At 39.8% G+C, this 21,537-nt stretch overlaps 1 protein-coding gene across 3 annotated transcripts in view; it reads right to left on the minus strand.

Annotated features, from left to right (window-relative positions):
• frmd6 (FERM domain containing 6) overlaps positions 1-21,537 on the minus strand; it is a 131,188-nt gene that overhangs the window by 69,990 nt on the left and 39,661 nt on the right. For all 3 annotated transcript variants that reach the window (XM_060829180.1, XM_060829181.1, XM_060829182.1), the window contains one exon: positions 2,616-2,879. In XM_060829180.1, the coding sequence (XP_060685163.1) occupies positions 2,616-2,714 (99 nt within the window). In that variant the 5' untranslated portion in view covers positions 2,715-2,879. The remainder of the gene's footprint in view (positions 1-2,615; positions 2,880-21,537) is intronic.

The raw sequence follows: 21,537 nt of genomic DNA on the forward strand, positions 1-21,537 counted from the left end.
AGACATTGAGAAATTGAAACTCTGAGACATAGCAAACAATATCTTACCCATTTTTTTTAAAGACTAAAACTATTAAAATGAAACCATTTCAATGGATTGATTACATGCTGCAATCGTGTGCCCATTTTCACAGCTGCAATAATATTCTCTGCTCCAAGGAGAATACATGCGGAAATGATGCCAGGTTTCATAGTTATTTAGTTCACAGATTGAGCTAAATTATATATCTTAAACAATTTAGACTAGAAAATATGCATTAACTCTATTCTAAACATTGGCACACTTAAGATTAAAGCACGTTTATGAACAAGATATTTGGCGTAAGAAAAAAAGTAGAACTGTTAGCTGCCTGCAGTATTTGCCAAAATGTTAAGACTACTTTGGCATGTCTTTATTCTTCAACAAAAATGTCTGCTTGAGATAAGCACAAGGATGCACCTATTTGGGTGGGGGGGGGGGGTTGTATGCAAATAAAATGCATTCGTAGTCACAATTGGAACTATTTTTGCATCCTTGCTCTTGGTATGAATTGTCCTCCCTTTCATGTTTAGGTCAAAGACAAATAATTGAAATGGTAAGGAAGTCTCATTCAAACAAGATGATCTAGCAGTTTCCTCCCTGTACACTGAAGTAATAGACAGATGCAGCATATGGAATGAAACATGCCATACTGAGAGTTTTGGATCATTACTTTAAAAATAAAGGGAAATTTCACAGCTAAATGGACTTGTGTCCTCAAGTGAATTGTATCTCATTTGTAAAACAAAGAAAACTGTGCACTTACACAGTGCTGTGCAAAGATAAGGCCACCTCCTGATTCCTCTCAACCATCACAGAAAGCAAAAGAAATACAAAAGCTAAGGAACCTAAAGTGCCTGTCCGTCTCCACTTCAGAGATACTCCCTTTCCGGTGAACCCTCTGATTAGCTTCTTAGCCCCATAACATACGAGTAAGGAAACTGATAATGAGTAAAACTCTAATTCTGTGCTTGTCTGGGATCCGAAACATTTCACACGCATTTTCAGTCAAGTTTCTTTCAGTAAGGATTCTGGGAACTGAACAGGAGGAGGAATAATGAGAACAGTCGTTCAGTTGAATGTTGTAATGAGGCGGCAGTAACATTCCAATTTGTGCAAGATTACTTATTTCAGGAATAAAAGTCTTTCTTTGCAAAGATCCTTTCAGCATTCTTGCTATGCCGTTAGTACTATAGTTGTTTACTGCACAGGAGGCCAATCAACCTATTGTGTTATTTCTGATTTTTTGTTAGAGCAATCTATAACTGATCCCACTCTTCTGGTCTCTTGCCATAATCCTGTAACTTCATCTGCTTCAAACATACATTCTAAACTGCTGAAACTAAAACAATAACTCATTATTGGGTAGTTTGACAGTGAACAATGAACAAAGCTGCTGAAAAGCTTTGAACAACAACAGCAAATTGTTTGGATAGCTCAGACACAACAATCAAGCATAAAATGTGTTTGCAACAGTTCACAGAAGGCTTACATCAGCACCTGATGGTGTCACATATTTAATTAAGATTGAAATTACTTTTTGGCTCTCTATCTCAACAAGTCATCCAATGTGTTTTACTACAGTGCATTAAGACTTGCACCTTGAAGTCTTCACACAGTAAGCTTTTGACTTCAGTGATGGATACAACAAATAGAAGGCTACTGCTTCTGAGAGTTGGAGCATTGAGTACAACTCTGAGCACCACTCTAGGATAGGGACACAAACTCATTAGGTAGTTCAGGAGAGGTTTATGAAAACAGTTCCAGAAATGAGAGATTTTAGTTACGAGGATAAAACGCAGAGGTTAGAACTGTACTCCATGGAGAGAATGTAGCCAAGAAGATCTGACGGAAGCTTTCAAAATTGAGAGGAAGCGGGATAAAACACATCAGAAGAAACTGTTGCTGCTCATAAAAAAGGGTCAAAAAAACCAAGGAATAAGAATTGAAAGTAATTTGCAAAAGTGAGATGAGAAGGGAAAAAAACATTTTCTTGCAAGTGATTTGGATTTGAAATGCACTGTCTCAATAGAGGCAGGTTTAGTTCAGGCATTTTAAATGACATTGTTTCTATTTTTAAAAACTCATCCAATGTGCAAGAGGGGAAAAACCAAAGAATGGCACTAAGTCATGATGCTCATTTGGTGAGCTGGAACAGACACAATGGAGTGAAGGGCCTTCATCTGCACCATTAAAGTGCGTTTTATAATATACTTTCTCTTCAAAACAACAAGTTAAAAGACAGTCACACCTTACTGCTTCTTCATTATAAAACAAATGTTTGGGGTTTAGAATTCACTATGTTAACCACCCTTAGCGCTGTCACATTAAGGATATTAAAATAGCAGATATGCAAGTAGTGATTTTCTGCTATTTCATTTTAATAATAAAATGTAATCATGCGTCAGGTCATACTTTTTATTTTATTACTTTTTTATTTTGATGACAGGCTAAATTAGAAAAGGCAAGACTAGGATGCCCAAATGAGAGTTACACCACATGGATATAATATTATTCATTTTTAGTGTTGAAGAAACCATTTTAAGTGCATTTAAAGGAATTAAAAGGAATAGAAAGATAAATGGGAAAAATCTTACATTCACAATAATGTTGAGAGCTTCATCATTTGGAAGGAAGACACAAACACTCCGGCGGTCCTGCATCACTTTGTTGTTCTGAAAGGTGAACTTGCTCATCACGCCAAGTAGGCTGTAAGAGGTTTCTCCCAGGTACCCCAGGGTTCTTTCAAATTACAAGTCAGAGCATTAGGCTGTCGTGTGCTACAGCAACATGCAAATCCTCTTCATCACGCACTTGCAAGAGATAGGACAGCTCTGGATGTGTCATAACATTTACTGCAGCTGGACAGGAAGAAAAGTAAGACGTTATAGTTATAAGAAGCAGCTAGTCAAACTCTACACTGTAATTAGAATATTTCTTGGGCAAGCTCAGACACAACTGGTGACTTAAATGCAAAAGGTGAGTTAGCTAATTGTTATTGACTGTTGAGGTTTTGAAGACACACATTTATCCTTGTAAGCCTAGTCAAAAAAATCTACAGCATGTAGAAACATCAATTTCACTCAATATTCAAAGATGAATTTCTGTTGATTTAGTAAAACATGTCTCAGGTTTCTAAAGCTTACTGTTCCGGGGGGGCGGGAATATCTTTGAGAATGCTTCTGCATACATTAGCTTTCTATGCCGAATGATTCTTACGTAAAAGGTAGTGACTTGAATCAAATGAATTGACTTCCCTTGAGGGGAAGTGTCTTCACAAAACATCACAGATGTCTTTAGACAGCTGCATTCAAAGAGTAAACATCCTTTTAAAAGAATTTGTCAGTTACCATGTTCAGCATTTAAAAGGCACAGACCTGAAGATCTGGCCACTAGTGTTTGAAAGGGATTTAGGATTGGGCAGAGGCAGGTTTTATTAAAATAAGACAGGTTCTGACTAAATGTAGGCCAGAAACAGATATTTCTGGGTGAATCTACAGCAGGGCATTGGGAGGATGTTCAAAATGGGATTGGCAAGAGTGCGAGTGCAACATGTTCTCTTTTGGGTGAAATGTAGGAGCAACCAGCCCAGAGAACTCTGGGCTTCGCGGAACATTCAGGGCTGGAGAAGAATGAAAAGAAAGGCTTTTAATAGGTACAACGTGAGCAAACCAATAGAAGCGTGAATATAGAATGTGTTGGGGGGGATCTTAAAAAAATGATCGGGAGAGCATAGAGTGGGTATGAAAAATACTGGCAGGTAAGATTTGATAAAACCCCAATATACTAAATAAGTACATCAAAAGGAAGGGCAGGATAGAGTAGGGTCCAATCTGTGCATGGAAGCTAGAGGACATTAATAAACAAGTACAGGAAGAAGATCCTTTATCCGAATATCTAAAAACTGAAAAGCTCTGAAATCCAAAAGTTTTTTGTGAAATGTTTTTCTCATTAACAAGATTGGAGAGCAAACAGTTAACCTAAGTCCACACCCATTCGATGCGTGTCACTCAGATGCGACGTGGGTGGGGATGGTGCAAGGCCAAGCACCGACAGGCCTGGGGTTCCTCTGTGAACGCTCCCAAGTCAACACCCACTCGATGCGTGTCACTCAGATGCGACGTAGGGGGTGTGGACAAGCACACTCTTACTTTAGAACTTTGCTCCTTCAGTAAGATTTTTAAAAATTTCACTATTAAACTGTCACTATTCTGAAAGCTGAAAAATTCCAAATTCTGAAAAACAGCTGGTAGCAAGCATTTCAGATAAAGGGTCTGTTTTTCATATCGGTCTTCTCTCTGGAGAAGGAGGATGTAGGTACGAGTTTCAGTAAGAGTGACTGAGAGTGAGTTTGACACAGGGAATGAGGAAGTTTCGAAGACTATGATGGGCTTAAAAATGGACAAACTCCCTGGTCTGGATGGATTGTATCCCAGGCTGCCGTAGAGGAAGTTACAGTGTCTTTGACACAAAATTTTAAGTCTTCACTGGCCACAGGGGCAGTAGAGGCTGGAGGACAGCTAGAGTGGTTCCACTTTTCAAGAACAGTGGGACAGTTAAATAGAGATCAGTGGATCAATGGTAGGGAAATCATTCGAGAAAATTCGAAAGAAGAAAATTAATCTCCACTTTGAAAAGCAAGATTTGATCAGGGGCAGTCAGCAAGGCTTTGTCAGAGACAGATCATGCCTAATAAATTTATTTGAATATTTAAAGATGGTGACCAGGTCTGTAGATGAGAGTAGGGCAATTGATGTAGTTCATATGAATTTCAGCAAAGCCTTTGGCAAGGTCCCACATGGGAGACTGATGAAGTAGTAAAAGCACATGGGATCCAGATAACTTGACAAGTTGGATCCAAAATTGACTTTGCAATCGGATGCTGTGGAGGTGCCAGTTTTGGACTGGGGTGGACAAAGTTAAAAACCACACAACACCAGGTTATGTCAGGTTGGTGATGAAGGAGCAGTGCTCTGAAAGCTTATTCTTTCAAATAAACCTGTTGTAACCTGGTGTTGTGTGATTTTTAACTTAGTGGTAGGAGACAAAGGGCGGTGGTAGTTGGTTTTGTGTGTGTGAGGCAGTGCCCACTAGCGTACCACAGGGATCAGTCCTGGGTCTCTTACTGTTTGCGATATCCATTAATGATACAGAAGAAAATGTGGTGGTGGCCATTGGGTGTTGGTGATGATAAGTATGTTTGTGGATGATACAAAAATTGGCTGGATGGTTAAGAGTGTGGAAAAAGGTGTTAGGCTACAAGAATATATAAACAGATTGGTCAGATGAACAGATCAGTGGCAGATGAAATTTAACCCTGATAAATGTACAGTGGTGCACTTTGGAAGAAATAACAAGATAAAAGAGCACTCAATGAATGGCATGGTATTAAGAATCTCAGAGGAACAGGGACAAGTTGGGATGCTTGCCCACGTATCATTGAAGGCAGCAGGTCAGGTATATAGAGTAGCTCAGAAAGCATACTGGGCAGTTGCCCTGGTCAGTCATGGCATAGATTATAAAAGTAGGGAGATTACGTTGGAGCTGTTGAGCACTTTATTTAGATTACAGCTGGAGCATTGTGTGCAATTCTGACCAGCACATTATAGGAAGGATGTGATTGGATAAGCTAAGGTAGTTTTGAACAAAGACTGAGCGAGGAACTAATGGTGGTACACAAAATTATGAGGGGCATTGACAGGATGAATAGAAAGTAGCTCTTTATCTTTTTGAAGAGTCAATAAGGAACACAATTTTAAAGGTGAAGGGTAGAAGGTTTAAGAGGGAATTGGAGGAAAGATTTTCACCCAGAGGGTGGTGTGAATCTGGAATGCACAGACTGGGAGGATAGCTAAGGTGGGAAACCTCATAACCTTTAATAAGTACTTGGGTGAATACTTGAAATGTCAGAATGCTCAAGGCAGTACACCAAGTGCTGGAAGGTAAGCCCTACTGATTTACAATAGGTTTTGGCCAGATCAGACTCAATTGGCCAAAGGGCCTCTTCTGTACGGGATGATTTTACGATCTGTTTTTGTCGGTTTTACAAAAGTTGAGATATAGTTACCCAAACATCAGAAAGCAAAACTCCATCACAGCTTCTACCAAAACAACAAACCAAACAATTGGTAGCACTTTACTTCAGTGGGATTCAGCAAGGTTTTAAAAATTTTGAAATAAGATTCTTCTATCCTGCTAATCTGATCATAAGACTGACAATTATGTAATTAACAACTTCTCAAAATATATCAATAATGGTTATGAATCATAAGTTAGAGATAACTAAGCAACAGTTTGTTATAGTCTTCATACTCCTTTTAAAATGTCTTATGATGATGTTGTGGGAAACTGTTGGGAAGCTATCCACTGATAGCACAAGAGGAAACATTAAGTACATTAATTTATCATGTTAAAGCAATTGACATTACTGAATTTGCAAATTCTTTTGTAGGCTGAAGGAAATAGTGATTTTTCACAAAATTCATGATGCTCGCAATTTGCAATAACATATGCTGGTCAAACTGTTCTTTCATTTCTAATTATCATTTTCAAAAGGTGACCATCTGTGTATTTATTTTAGCATGCAAAATCTCGACTGACTCACAATGTAGCTGACTCACAGTGCAGCATTATTCCATACACTGCAATCTCATTTCATAATCTATGTTAGGAAAGACAACAACTGATAATAGGACTGGCTCAACCACTTCCAACTAGTTCAGGTGGAAACTGCAAATTGGGAAATCATTGCTTTATTCAGAGATTTCACTGCCGTAATATTTCAGTTAAACCTCACATCTATTTAATCTTTCACTTAGTTTCATGATTTTGACCATTTCAGCAACATTTTCAGCTGAGTCCAACATGTGTAAATATGCTCAGAGCAGCACTAGCAGTTGCCTACCCTATGACAATGAGGTTTTGGCTTGCAAACTACAGCATATTCTGTGCCTCCCAGAATGGCTGAGAATCTTCCAGATTGGCCTTGATCTCACAGAAGCCAAGCAATACATTCCAGGAGCAGGCTCAGCTCCCAGCAATGGCAGCTATTACTAGCTACCAGGTACCACCTGACCTGCCAGTCAACCAATTCCTGCTTGCGTTCAGGTATCATCTGACCTTCCCTATGTCAGGAACTGCTCCGCTGCCAATGGAAAAGCCCAAGTTGGAGTCAGTCGATATGACTTTATGGAAATATCAAAAATAGCCAACAGATGACAGGATCAGCGCTCTACCACAAATAAAAATAAAATGTATTGAAAAAGCTCAGCAGGACTGCCAGTATTAAGGAATTCAGGCACTGAGAAAGGGTCACTCAACCGGAAACATCTCTCTCCACAGATGCTGCCAGACCTGCTGAGATTTTCCAGCAATTTCTGTTTTTGTTTCTGATGTACAGCATTTACAGTTCCTACGGTTTTTATTCAGTGCTCCACCAGTTGAGGCAATGTTTAGTCAGGCTGCGGAGCTGGAGGAAAGAGTGCTGATAATGAGTCAAATCTAGGCTCAGTTGAGGCTGGTTGGTTGCTGGCAAAATGATTAATTAGTGTTATTAAATGCTATAATTACTCTAGGATTTAACCAGTTGGAATATGGTGCATTGTGGATTTCCACGCCTCAAGAACAACTGACAGGAGAAGGAATTATTTAGACACAGTTGTGGAATTCCATAAATTCAGGTTCAATCAATCTTTCAACTCAACCCCAGCCTGTGCTAGATATGTTCCCCCTCTACCTTAACTCAAGCTTAACCTTTCCACATGTTTCCTATACCATTTTTCTCTAGATTCACCCACTTATGTCACAAAGCCAGATTTCCCTAGCATCACGTCTGTCTGGTCTCCTGGAACATGTTGAGAGTTAACACACCTGGTTGTGCTGCCCATTCAGTTATCTTATGAGAGAACATGAAAGTAACAAAAATAGGAATTTTAAAGTGTCCAGAAAAGTACACAGCCTCCTTCTGAGTCCACAAAAAAAGTCCAAAATGTTCAAAGACCCTCTGAATTGCCTTCCCACTCCCAGATCTGACACCTAGCTCCCCAAAGCTTGGACAATCTTCCACACTCACCAATCAACAAGCTCAAGCAAGCAGCCATAATTGCTTGGAGCTCTATCATAACATTTATTATTTATAGCCCAGGTCTCAGGCTGGTACAAACCATTCCACAGTTACAACATTTAAGCACAAATCAAAATTCTCAGCACAGTTGATGCTTATAGATTTAAACTGTTGTTCGGTCTTTTCTGAGGTTCGGAGCAAGTATTTTTAGTATCTAGAAGGGTCACTGGACCCAAACTGTTGACTCTGCTTTCTTTCCAAAAATGCTGTCAGACCTGCTGAGTTCCTCCAGCTATTTCTGTTTTTGTGTTGTCATATCATTGATGAATATCCTAAATCTGAATACTGAGATCAGTTAGTGTCAGCAGCTCAACACAGAAGGCAATTCACAAGCATAGTCACATTATTTGGAAAGCATGGTGTTGGTGTAAAGCCTCTACAAAAGCTATGCTTTTCAATTTATTTGCTCAACTGTCCACAATGTCCGCCTATTCACTTGCATGGGCAGAAGATTTCATTACCTGTACTTTAATTGGAAAGGCTTGGGCAATTTTCCCTTATGTACCACGAGGAACAACATCAATAAAGTAAGTAAAGTTGCCATAGTCCCAAACGACAATAGGACCGCTCTCTCATTAGAGAGAGAGATGGTGGTGCTGAGTTTAAGCAAAGGGTCACAGCGTCATGGGCAAAGGGCAAGTTGAGAAGGTGGGGCCTTCTTCGTGACGTCAGCCAGTGCGGGAATTAAACATGGGCTACTGGCAACAATCTGCATCACAAATCAGCCTTTCAACAGCTGAGCTAACCAACATCCACAAATCAATAACTTGTTCATAAAGGACACATTTATAATTGTATTAAGCTGTACACAGGAACTCCTCACATCCTACACGCTTTTTGTTTCCCACAACATCTTAATGAAGTGCCTCTCACCTTCAATATATTCAACAATTACTGCTGGACAGGTAGCCAGAAACACAGCAAGAAGTTGATTTTGAAGACGATTTTGGAAAGGAGAGTGAATAAAGGTAGAAAATTTAAAAAGTAGGATGAAGATCTAGTACTTAAATGAGTGGTGGCTAATTGAAAGACTGAAACACAGTGATGTTAAAAATATGTTCATTATATTATGCTGTGCAGTGACTATGAATATCCTCTGCAAGCATTCACTTACATTGATATCCCATTTGGCCACATGCAATGAACTTTGGCTGTGAACTTCAGCTTTCATTTTAAGACATGACTTAGTATTCATGACTCACTGAAGAATGTACTGTAAAATCAAGCCCTACTGTTCGAGTCACTACAAAGGTGAAAATTTGAATAATGCACTAAATTGTCCAACCCTAGTCTAAATTGCGTTAAATAATATGCACACCAGATTTGTGCACTTAATAACTGTTCATTGTAAATGAATTGTCTTTATCCTAAGGGAAAAGATATTATTAACTTATAACTATCACTTAACCTACCTCTTCTTAAATCCCCCCGCTCTCAAGCAGGCAAATATACAAAGACAACAAGACATGGATAAAGGGTTTAAAGAGAGAAAACAAAATCAAGGTAACAGTTCAATAGCACCAGTCTGGGCCACCGAATTCAATGAGTGGTTTTCTTTCACTTCATTTCAATTGTTTAACATCGTCACAGGGTTGTCTCACACTAATCTTCAGTCTTTCATTTTTGGCTGAGAAGGTATCCTTTCAAAGTCTCTAAGGCATTTTATTCCTCCTTCAGCAGACGATTTGCAGAAAGAGCAATTTAGAAAGAAAGCTTAGATACATATAACACATATATTATATACAATATATTTTATATACATAGAGAGACAAAAAGATAGAGGTTTCTGCTGCACTGTCTCCACACATGCCATACACACGATCAAGAGTCAAAGTTGTCAGATAGTTGTCCCTTAGGTCAGAACCTATCAACTCCATTCTGTCTGCTTTCTCTCTCACTATTCCAGGAAAAGACATGATTGCATACAACAGATAGACAGGGTAGTGAAGAAAGTATTTAATAGACTTGCCTTTATTGGTCAGTGTACTGGGTATAGGAGTTGGGATGTCATCTTGCAGCTGGACAGGACGTTGGTTGGGCCACTTTTGGAATACGATGTTCAATTCTGGTCTCCCTCATATATGAAAGACACTGTTAAACTTGAAAGAGTTCAGAAAATATTTACAAGGATGTTGCCAGGGTTGGAAGATTTGAGCTATAGGGAGAGGGTGAATAAGCTTGGGCTATTTTCCCTGCAGCATTGGAGGCAGTGGAGTGACTTTATAGAGGTTTATAAAATCATGAGGGATATAGATAAGGACATAGCCAAGGTTTTCTTTTCCCTGTGTAGGGGCGTGTAAAAAGGCCATAGGTTTGAAGGGAAAGATTTATAAGGGATCTAAGGGGCAACTGTTTCATGCAGAGGATAGTACATGTATGGAACGAGCTACCAGAGGAACTGATGGAGGGTGGTACATTACAACAATTATAAGACACCTGGATGGGCACATTAATAGGAAGAGTTTAGAGGGATATGAGCCAAGTGCTGGGAAGTGGCCCTAGATTAAATTAAGATATCTGGTTGGCATGGACGAGTTGGACAAGAGTCTGTTTTCATACTGTACAACTCTGTGACTCTATAACTCACCATGCACTCCAGTAAATAGGATTTTAAAAACTGCAGCTACCTCTTTCCACAGTATCCTTTATTTAAAGTAGTAGTTTACTTTCTAATCCATAGTCCAGAAATAAAAAAAAATGTGGTCTTTACAGATGCTCCTATAATTACCAGAGATACAGTTGTATAATCAGCTGATTAGCTTCAAGGGAAGAGATACAGAAGGGCTTCTCCTACCCTTATAGCACACAGTTTCAAACGCGTATGTCTTTTTTTATTGGTGATAGTCTTACCAAAACGAAACACAATCCTCGAACTATCTAACAAATCCATTGCAAAACTTCATCTATAAGGCCATGAACTTTTAATTCACTGTTCTCATCGTTTCATTAGCTTTTTAAATGACTTTGCCATTTCTCTGACAGCCCTGGGAATAATATTCCTAATCTCCATGTTCAGCTTGAATTACCACACAGTGATACCTATTTTCTTGAGTTATGTGTAATATTTTCAGTTAGCTTTTCAATTGTTATTTGCCTAATTGCATAATCCATCTAAATTATTTGAAAAATCGGTTCTTACATCACTTGTTTCTGCTACTTTCTTATTTTCACCAGCAACTCGATCAGTCTCAAATTTGCATAGATTCAATTCAATTTAGAGGTTTTCATGTGGAACTTTGCAACAACCTCTAAAACTCTCCATAAGCCATATCATAGTAACTGAGATGTAACATAGAAACTTTGTCAGTATATTTTTAACAGATGGATATCATCACTGTATCACAGCATGCAACCAAGGGCATAAAGGTCTCAGATTCCATCTTAATTTAGTTCACTTGAAGGATGACATACTGGTAGAAGCATCTACTCTTTGTAACTGATAGTTAGCCAAGGCATAGATGTGCCTGCTTATGTAACCCCAGTATACATCAATGATTATCTGTCAGATCTTTCAATAGCAGGTTACCCATATCCTAATTCTATATGTTAAAAGGGATAACATCATCAAAAAACAATACCATGCTGGAGAGAAAAGGTGCTTCATAGGGGAGCTGGGAGGGCAGGGAGGTTTACATATCCTTACTTCAAGGAGAAAGTGAGGTCTGCAGATGCTGGAGATCAGAGCTGAAAATGTGTTGCTGGAAAAGCACAGCAGGTCAGGCAGCATCCAAGGAACAGGAGATTCGACGTTTCGGGCATAAGCCCTTCTTCAGGAAGGGCTTATGCCTGAAACGTCGAATCTCCTGTTCCTTGGATGCTGCCTGACCTGCTGCGCTTTTCCAGCAACACATATCCTTACTTCAGTACTCCTCCACATTCACCACAATTAGAAGCAGAGGTTTCAGGCTGCTTATTCAGTTTTACTCTCAAAGATGCTGCCTGACTTGCTGAATGTTTCCACCATTTTTGGTTTTATTTATAAGTGAATTTACTTGCTTCGATAAAAAGAGGTCATTATATCTGCCTGGTACAACTTGTGAAGCTGGTTTAATGGGTTACAGGACACATCCCTTTTACAGGTTGTACCTCCATCATCCAGCAACCTCAGGAGCAGGTCCCTTCCAGACCATTGATTTTATCAGATCTTGGGGGAGGGTTAGCGCAAGAGTTTCTAAACATGTTTAAAAAACATTGTGCAACATACACAGGAGATGGAAAGCAGTTCTTTTAGGGAATAAGTCAGTACAATTCCAGAAAACTGGAAGCACAGCGGGGCTTAGCCTGAAGAACATGCCAGATCACAGAGATTGGAAGATACAGCGTCAAATTATGTTTCTGATTCGGTGACAGGATGCAGACATTGTTGGCTGGGCCAGCAAACATTGTCCATCCTTGAATGCCCTTGAGAGGGTGATGGCAAGCTGCCTTCTCGAACCATTGCAGCCACTATGTATACCTTCAATGTCATTAGGGAGGAAATTCCAGGTTTTTTTTAAAAAGATTAGATTAGATTACTTACAGTTTGGAAACAGGCCCTTCAGCCTAACAAGTCCACACCGACCCTCCAAAGAGCAACCCACCCAGACCTATTCCCCTACATGTAACCCTTCACCTAACACTACGGGCAATTTAGCATGGCCAATTTACTTAACTTGCACATTTTTGGACTGTGGGAGGAAACCAGAGCACCCGGAGGAAACCCACGCAGACACGGGGAGAATATGCAAACTCCACACAGACAGTTGCCTGAGGCAGGAATTGAACCCGGGTCTCTGGCACTCTGAGGCAGCAGTGCTAACCACTGTGCCACCAGATCCAGCAAAATTGAAGGAACAGCAATATATTTCCAAGTAAGGATGTGGAGCGGCTTGAATGGAAATCTGCAGGTAGTGGTAATCCCAATTATTTTTGTTGCCTTTATTCTTCTAGATGGAAGTGGTCGTGGGTTTGGAGAGGTGCTGTCTAAGAAGCCTTGGTGAATTTCTGCAGTGCATCTTGTTATTCGTATACATGCTGCTGAGTGTTGGCAGTGGAGCAGGTGAGTGTTTTAGATGTGGCACCAATCATTGGGTTGCTTTGTCAAGCTTCTCAAAAGTTGTTGGAGTGACATATATCTCTGGATTAGAGAGCGAAACCTGTCTTTCAATGTTTTGATGATATTTACATTTCTGTGAACATAAATTCAGCAATAAAATCAAGACTTGAAAGTTCAACCATTGAAGTGAACCTACTCAATTTTACACTGGGAACGGCACAGCTTAAACAGACTGAGAAGCAAAGCCATACTGGTAATCTGAAACAGCTATTGTTATTTGGCATTTTAATATTACACTGACGCTGCTGTGGCTTGCTATTGAGGTCTGCTGCTAAGGGAGGAAAAATAGCTCATGAAAACAAAAGAAAGTTATTCTTATACGACTTATACTTAACGGGAGAAACATGGCAAGATAATTATTTTACGGAACTCAATGTCATGAAAGACTTCTAAACCAAGTGTAACACAGTTTATACAATGCTCCCTATGTCAGATGCAGCAACATTCTAACGTGGTGAAATCTTTCAATTTTACCTTTCAGATTCTAACAAGGTATGGCTGAAATAGTGTCCTTCTTTGCTTCTCAATATTATACATTTCCATCTAAATAGCCAAAAGGTAGCTTTAAATTCTAACCAAAATTTCTGAATTGTCTAACCAACAAATGGTTGACCTTCTTGATACCAAATATACCACTAATGGCTCTCTGAATTCAGAGGAAAAGACTATTTCATTGTTCAGTGTTGAACTGAGTTCAGCCATAGACAACAAGACATTTCACAATCTGCCCAAAATAGTTTTAACATTTTATTTACTTTGACGAAAGGCATATCTCCATGCAAAAATACAGAATAAACGAAACGAGAAACATATAAAGAATAGTGACCCACTTTAGGTCTTAGCTTGCTTCAATATGGAAGGGACTCAAAAGAGACACTGTTCTGTGCCATGAGAAACTAAAAGGAAGTCTTTGATGAATACAAAACTGTCTTGTAGTTTCAATTAGCTCCGGCAACTTACTAGGCCAGTATAAAGTATGCTATTTAAAATAAACAACACATCCACATAAACTCTACAATGATATTGAAACTAGTGAAGATAATACACTTTGCATAGATTTATCTTGGTCATTCAGAAATGCTTGCAAGCAGGATGAAAAAAGCTTTTCAGTTACATTATTGAAGCCAGATTTAACCCTTTAAACCCTAGTAGCTGACTCCACGGCCAATATATTTATCCTCAGCTGCAGGGTCCAAAACATAACAGCATATTTTAGATGGCCTTGTGCAACTGGAGCATCATTTCTTTAGTTTTGTATTTGGAAACACATTGAGGTAATGGCCACAATTTCATTAAGTGCTTTTCTTTTCATACCTGTGCAATGTCTTTAAGCGACATGTGTGCATGAATATCTTCCCCTTGCTGCTAACCTCTCAACGTTAAGAGCACGTTCTGATTTCTCCTAAGCAGCAGCGTGGTATACCCGGAACTGGGACTCCTGGCGTCACAATGCCGGGGAACTTCTGGTTGCCAGTGAGTGTCGATTCAGCATGGGACCTGGCATCAGCATCAGCGGTGGTGAGGTGGGCTCAGCAGCAAAGAGATGGCACCTGAAGAGTGGCGACTCCTACATTGGTGGGTCTGGCACAGGTGGCAGTGAGGTAGAAGAGGCAGCATGGCAGCGCAGGTGTCATTGGTCAGCTGGCTCATGACTCTCTTTCAGTTTTATCATTTATCCTTTTTATTCCTAACCTATTCAAAATGGTACCAGATTGTGTTGAAGCTTTTCCCTGTATTTACTGTATTATTCATCGTAAAGTGCAAGTGACAACAAATCATTCATTCTTTCACAAAGTCATTAACTGAATTAAAAGGAAGTCATTTAATGTTATTTAACGACATGCAATGAAGTATGAAATAAATTGTTACAAACAAGAGACATACTGCTGAAGGCTTGCATCCAGCATTAATCAGGACAGATGCAAGAATGCTAAATGGTATACTGCACAATAAAAGGGTGCTGAGTGGTTGGCAAGGCAACTTTAATTCTCCATAGCAATGCCTCAACCAAGGTGCCAAGAAACTCTTGTTCCCCATGATTGTGCTCTTCTGTTTAAAAAAATGCCTGAACAGTCTAACTTTACTTTCAAATACTCAGTTTGAGCCTGGCTGGTGCAGTGAGTGGAACACAGTGATCATAATCTCAGGGGCATCGCTTCGATCTCCACATTGGGCAAGTGCGTTGTGTTTTGATGGGGGGAGGTGTGATGCAAGGTTTGTGGCCCTGTCTCTGAGCCAGGGTCGAGTCCTGGCTGATGGTCTAATGTAGTACTAAGGAAGCACTGCAGGAGGTGCTGTTTCTCAGACGTGATGCTAAATCAAATTTCCAACAATCTGGTCAAAAAGAAGGATCCATGTGAGGGATGAACAATTAAGAAAATGTGTTCAAGAAGAGAATAGCTAAGTAAATGTGGAACCCTCAGAGGATGCATGTGGGGAATTAATAATGGGCAACAGGAAAATGGCAAAATAATACATATAACATTTTGTATCGATCTTCACAATGGAGAGCATTATAAACATCTCAAATGTAACAGGTATGCAAGGTGTTAATGGGGTGGGGGGGGGGGGGAAGATCTTGTGTCTATCACAAGATAATGTGTCTATCATGAGGGATAAGTATGTGATAAATTACAGAGACTGAAGGTAGAAGTCACTGGGAACTGGTAATCTGCATCTAAAGGGTTTTAAGGGAAGTGGCTGCAGAGGTAGTGGAGACATTGGTCAAAATGTTTCAAAACTGACTGGATTCTGGGAAGGTTCCAGAGGAATGGAAAACTGCTAATGTGACACCTCTATTCAAGAAGGGAGGAAGACAGAAATCAGGAAATTAATTGGTGGGTTTAGCTAACATTTGTCTGAGAAAATTCTAGAGCTGTTTATTAACGAAGAAATAGCAGGTCATTTAGAAAAGCTAAAAGTGAATCAGTCAATTAAAGAATCAACATTTGACAAATTTGCTAGAGTTCTTTGTGAACATAACAAGCATAGATGATAAAGGGGAACTGATAGAGGTAAAAGTTTTTCAGGAGGCATTTGATAGGCTAACACATGAAGAGGTTATTGCACAAGATGGGAGGTCACGGTACTGGGGGGCACATATTACATGGATTGAGGATTGGTTAACACAGAAAAGACACCAACTAATGGAGTGCCACAAGTTTCAGGTACAGGGCCTCAATTATTTAATGCCCACAGTAATAATTTGGAGGAGAGGGAAGACTAGTTTACTGACAAAGATGGTACAAAGATGGGTGGGAAGGTACAGTGCGGTGGACATAAGGAATCTGCATTGGGATACAGGTAGGTTCAATGAGTGGACAAAACTTGGTCGATGGAATTAAATATCGGGAAGTGTGAGGTCATGCACTTTGATGGGAAGAATCAAAAGAGAGATTATTATTTACTATACAACCTCGGTTATCCGAACATTAATTATCTGAATTTTGGATTATCTGAACAAGATCTCAAGGTCCTGTAAAAACAGCATTAGGCAACTCAGCATCCAGTTATCAATTAAACGGCATTATGGCATGTATTGCCAGATAACCTTGAGGCATGTTTGAAAGCAGGTACTCATCAATTACTATTTGTTTACGATCAGATCAGTTTTCTGAATGATCAGTTATCCGACTAAATTACTCCCTGCCTGTCTCGCTTGGATAATCGAGGTTGCCCTGTAAATGGAGAGAGATCCCATTAAAGTTCAGTGCAAAGGGATCTGGGTGTTCGTGATCATGAATCTCAAAAAGTTAGCAGGTGGATGCAGTGAGTAACTAAGGCAGCAACTGGAATTTTAGCCTATTGCTAGAGCATTGACATTAAAAGTTTGGAAGTCTTTTTGTAGCTGTACAAAAAGTGTTGGTGAAGTCACACTTAAAGTATGGAGTACAGGTTTGGCCCTCATACTTAAGACAGATATACTGGCATTGGAGGCATTTCAAATGAGATTCATTGGACTGACTGGGATAAAAGGAGCTGATTATCATGAACAGCTAAACAGGTTAGTGCTTTATTCATTGGAACATAGAAGAATACGGTGTGGTCTTATTGAAACATACAAATATCAGAAGGGACTTGGGAAAGTAGATTTTGAGAAGATGTTTCCACTCATTGGGGAACTATGACCTAGGGGACATCCAGAGTAGAAATATGAAGGATTTTCTTCTTGTGGAATCCTCTAACTCAAAGTTGTGGTGCACGGACCACTACAAGTCTGTGAAAGTAGAGGTGCAGGTAGTTCCCAGCTTGCATACCAATTCAGTTCTAGAGTCTGTTAGCAAGTTGGTTTATATGTGAGCCAGAACACAATGCAGTCAAAATAAATCAACTAGTGATAAGCACAGGAAATGTTCATATGCTGGGTTTTTTAAAATTACACTCCTGTATGGGATCAGTTGGTAAGCACAAGCTTTTCTAAGTCAGATGTTCATAAATCAGGCACTTCCAGAACATAGATTTCTGAAATATTGGGGAGTTGTGAGCTTTACTGAACTGGAACAAGAGGAGTTTGCGGTTTGAGGCCGATCACCATGATCTTATGGAACGGTGAGCAGACTTAAGATATAAGCCACTCGGCCCCATATGTTCTTCTGCCTGAGTGGATATAAATAATCCCCTGACAATATTTCAAAGATGACCAGGGGAATTATATCCTGCCTAAGATTTAGATCTCAATCAACATCCCAAAAAAACACATTATCTGGTTATTATCACATTGCTGTTTGTGCGAGGTTGCTATGCTCCCTACATTCCAGCAATGACAGTTCCAGCAGTGCTTTGGTGATGGCAAGTTATTTTAAATATTACAGACAGCAACAACTCTCAAAAACCTGGGGGGCTTGTAAGTATTGCATCAATATCAGCAAGTCGGTATATCCAGAAGTACCAAAGGATTTCATATCAAACAAGACTAAAAAGGTACTGATTACTAATCTTGAAGATATTGGAAATCTTTAGTTGTGCTGAAAGCCATCAGGTTTTGAGTAGTCCTGGAAATTCCTTGGGTGTGTCCATAAGAAAAAATAACATTTAACACTAAATGCAGTCCCTCTGAGCATATCATGCAGTCGTCATATCAATCCAATGGCAGCACTAATGAGAATTTACAAGGCTTATAGCGTGCTGTGTGCATGCAGCAAATAATCCAGATTAGGAATGGGGGTGAAATCAGTTGCAACAATTCCTGGTGCTCCAGATAATTCAGAAATGACACACTGAGAATGCCAGGGCCAAAATATCAGATGACTGTTCAACATGGAACGAGAAACAGCCAGCAAGAATGCCAAGAAGCGGCTCAATTTTTTTTATTGTAAAGAAGCAGTCTCCCCTTCAGTGCCCTTTCTAAACAGGTGCAGCAGTCCTATCATGGGACAGCTGCCTCATCTGTAACAATGTCAAGGGCCTTATGATGCTCATCCACAGCCTATTGACAGCTTCCCAGCTTCCTTTGCACTCCCAGAGGAACTCAACACTTTGGGCAAGGAGCCGCCTTCCACTATTGTCGTTTGGTAAACACAGGCAGCTGCCATTATCTATATGACGTTATAATGCCAATCCATTTCCAAATGTGGATTTACTTTCAGGAGCCATATATATCCATTAATCACAATCACAACCCCAAGTGAAGGAAATAGGATACCTTTTAATAATTGTATTAGTTGTGAAATGGTCCAGAGCTTTTTGGCAACTCCAAGCCTATTTATCTTTGGTCATCACATTGCAATAAAGGAGAATCATTTGCTCATAACCACGCAGTAATTCTTAAAGACTGTCACATTAAAAGAACCTGCTGTTGAGTTCTCTACAATCATCCAGAAGCCATTACAAAAGAAGTGGCTTCTAATAAAAATGAGAAAACAATATGCTAATCAGCATTAGTACATATTCAAAATGTTCTTCAACAAAGCATTTCTGAATGATTTTGCTACCTTACCCCTTTTCAAATGCTGACATGCCTGTTGTAGATTTCCAAGTTTTTGTTTTGTCTTTAATTTCAAACCTTTGCAATTTATATCAGCATTGTTTTAAAATTTACTTCTGCTTTGATGTCAGACTTGCAGCTTTCTATTCAGTGGCCTCAAGTAATCCCAGCAACCTAGGGCTTTGTTGTATAAAAGTATTCTTTAGAGTCAGCACATATGACATATGATGCTCCAACAGTATTTGCATACTTAATTTATCCCCAACTTCCAGTGAAGTGGTTCTGGAAATTCGTTAGAGGAACTAGAAATGGTTGGAAACTCAGTTATTCAGATCTGTGAAACAATTTTCCAGCACACCAGTTCAGGTTATACCAATACAGGGAGAGGACTGTTGTGATGGCATGCTAGTGTCTCTACTCAGGGCTAGGAGATCCCGATTCAGCTCTTACCTGTTCGTGAAGTGTGCAATAACACCTCTGAACAGGTTGATTAGAAAATACCAACAACAGTGTAGGAACATCCTCCTTGTTCAATTTTACAGCCATAAAATTGTACAATAGTAAATCTATTCTCATTTCCAACATTCTCGAAATTATTTGGACTTCACACCCTTCCTGAAACACTACCCCAACTGAATCTCTTCAATCAGATTTCCACCTCACCCATAGTAACAGAATAACTCCCAAAGTCGCAAATCACATCTAATGTGACGGTGGTCCATCCATTGTAACATGCCCACACCCTTTGACAATTGATCAACAAAGTCTCTCCGCCATCAGAAAAATAAACAAAATTGCAGATGCTGGAAATCTGAACCAACGCCTCTCTTCTAATTCCTGCACTATTGTTAAATTATCAGATGGCCTATGCAACATCGAGTTCTGAAGAATCAAAAATTACCTTCCATTAAATAATTGAAAGGATCAAAGCCATTGTTTTTGTCCCTACTCTACATTCTGTTCCCTAGCTACTAACTCCATCCCTCTCCCTGTTAATAGGCAGATACAAAGCTTGAGCTTCTGACTCATACTTGCACAATCACTGAAACATCTATTCCCATCCACCTTTGTAATAATCATCCAACATTGCCCCATCTCAGTTGATTTGCTGGTGAAACTATTATTCCTAACTTTGTTACCTCTGTACCAATATTCGGTAGCTTGTCTCCCTCAGTAAACCGGAGATCATCCAAAAACTCTGCTGCTAACGTCTCCAGTCGCACCAAGTTCCACTCGCCTAGCACCGCTGTGCTCACTGACCTAAATTAACTCTTGTCGAGCAAAATGTTGGTTTTAAAATTCTCTTCCCTTCCCCTCCAACATCACCTGCTCCCCCCGCCCCCCCCCCCCCCCCCCCTGAAAATGTCTCCACTATTCAACTGCACCCCAGTTCTATAATCTCCTCCGGGTCTACAACCTTTTGAGAAATTTGTTATTGATTTAAATTAGGTCTTGAACTTCCCCATTTTAATAGCTGCACCAGCAGTGACCAGGCCTTCAGTTACTTAGCCATAAAGCTCCCACCCCACATCTCACCAACTATTTTCTAGCTCTGCAGAAGCTTATCTGCTGTCACGGTTTGTGTACTTAATGCATTTCCACCATTCTCAAACATCCACTGTAACTCACATGCAAGCTCGCTGTAACATCTGTCAACCAATCAGATCTATTTCCACCCCTCTTACTGCTGCCCTCCATTTTGCCCTCTAGAAAAGAGATCTACAGCTTCTCAGTACTGATATTATGGTCGAAATACTGACATTTGCATTTCTGGATGCCTCTTTTTAAGAAGCTCTTTGTGCTCTTTTAAATTTCAAGTGCCTGACTTTAAGATATTCCTTTCAACCTCCTGTCCTGACCGAGATTTTGGTTACCCGACCATCAGTTCTAATGCGGCTCAGTGGTCTTGGTTTGTTTCAAAATGATCTTGTGAAGAACTTTGGACATTTTATGACAGTTTTATTAGCTGTATATATGGAAAGAAAGCAACACCCTTTTTAAAACAAAATTAAGCCTTTTACCAGTTATTGGAGAACTGCAGATCTCCAGTACCTGATGCAGCACCTTTTAAAAATTAACAGTCATGCTCTTCCAGCATGTTTAGGGAGGCCAACCAAATTTTTCCAATCTATAACAAGAGGGTAGAATATTTCCCTCCCAAACAAAGGTGGGGAACATGGCAGTGGGAGGACGACAGTCAGGGAGACGGGCATTAGGGAGTTCTTTAATGTGGTGTTGGCACAAGAAAGGCTATCCCACCCTGGCACCAATTGAAACGTTTGTGTGATCAGTGATGAGTCAAGGGCCTCTTCAGATAACTATGATTAAACCTGTTCCCAAGGGGCAATATGACCAACTGGCATGATGGACTCACCCACC

This window comes from Hemiscyllium ocellatum, chromosome 8, assembly GCF_020745735.1.
Source record: "Hemiscyllium ocellatum isolate sHemOce1 chromosome 8, sHemOce1.pat.X.cur, whole genome shotgun sequence".
In the NCBI taxonomy this organism is placed as follows: domain Eukaryota; kingdom Metazoa; phylum Chordata; class Chondrichthyes; order Orectolobiformes; family Hemiscylliidae; genus Hemiscyllium; species Hemiscyllium ocellatum.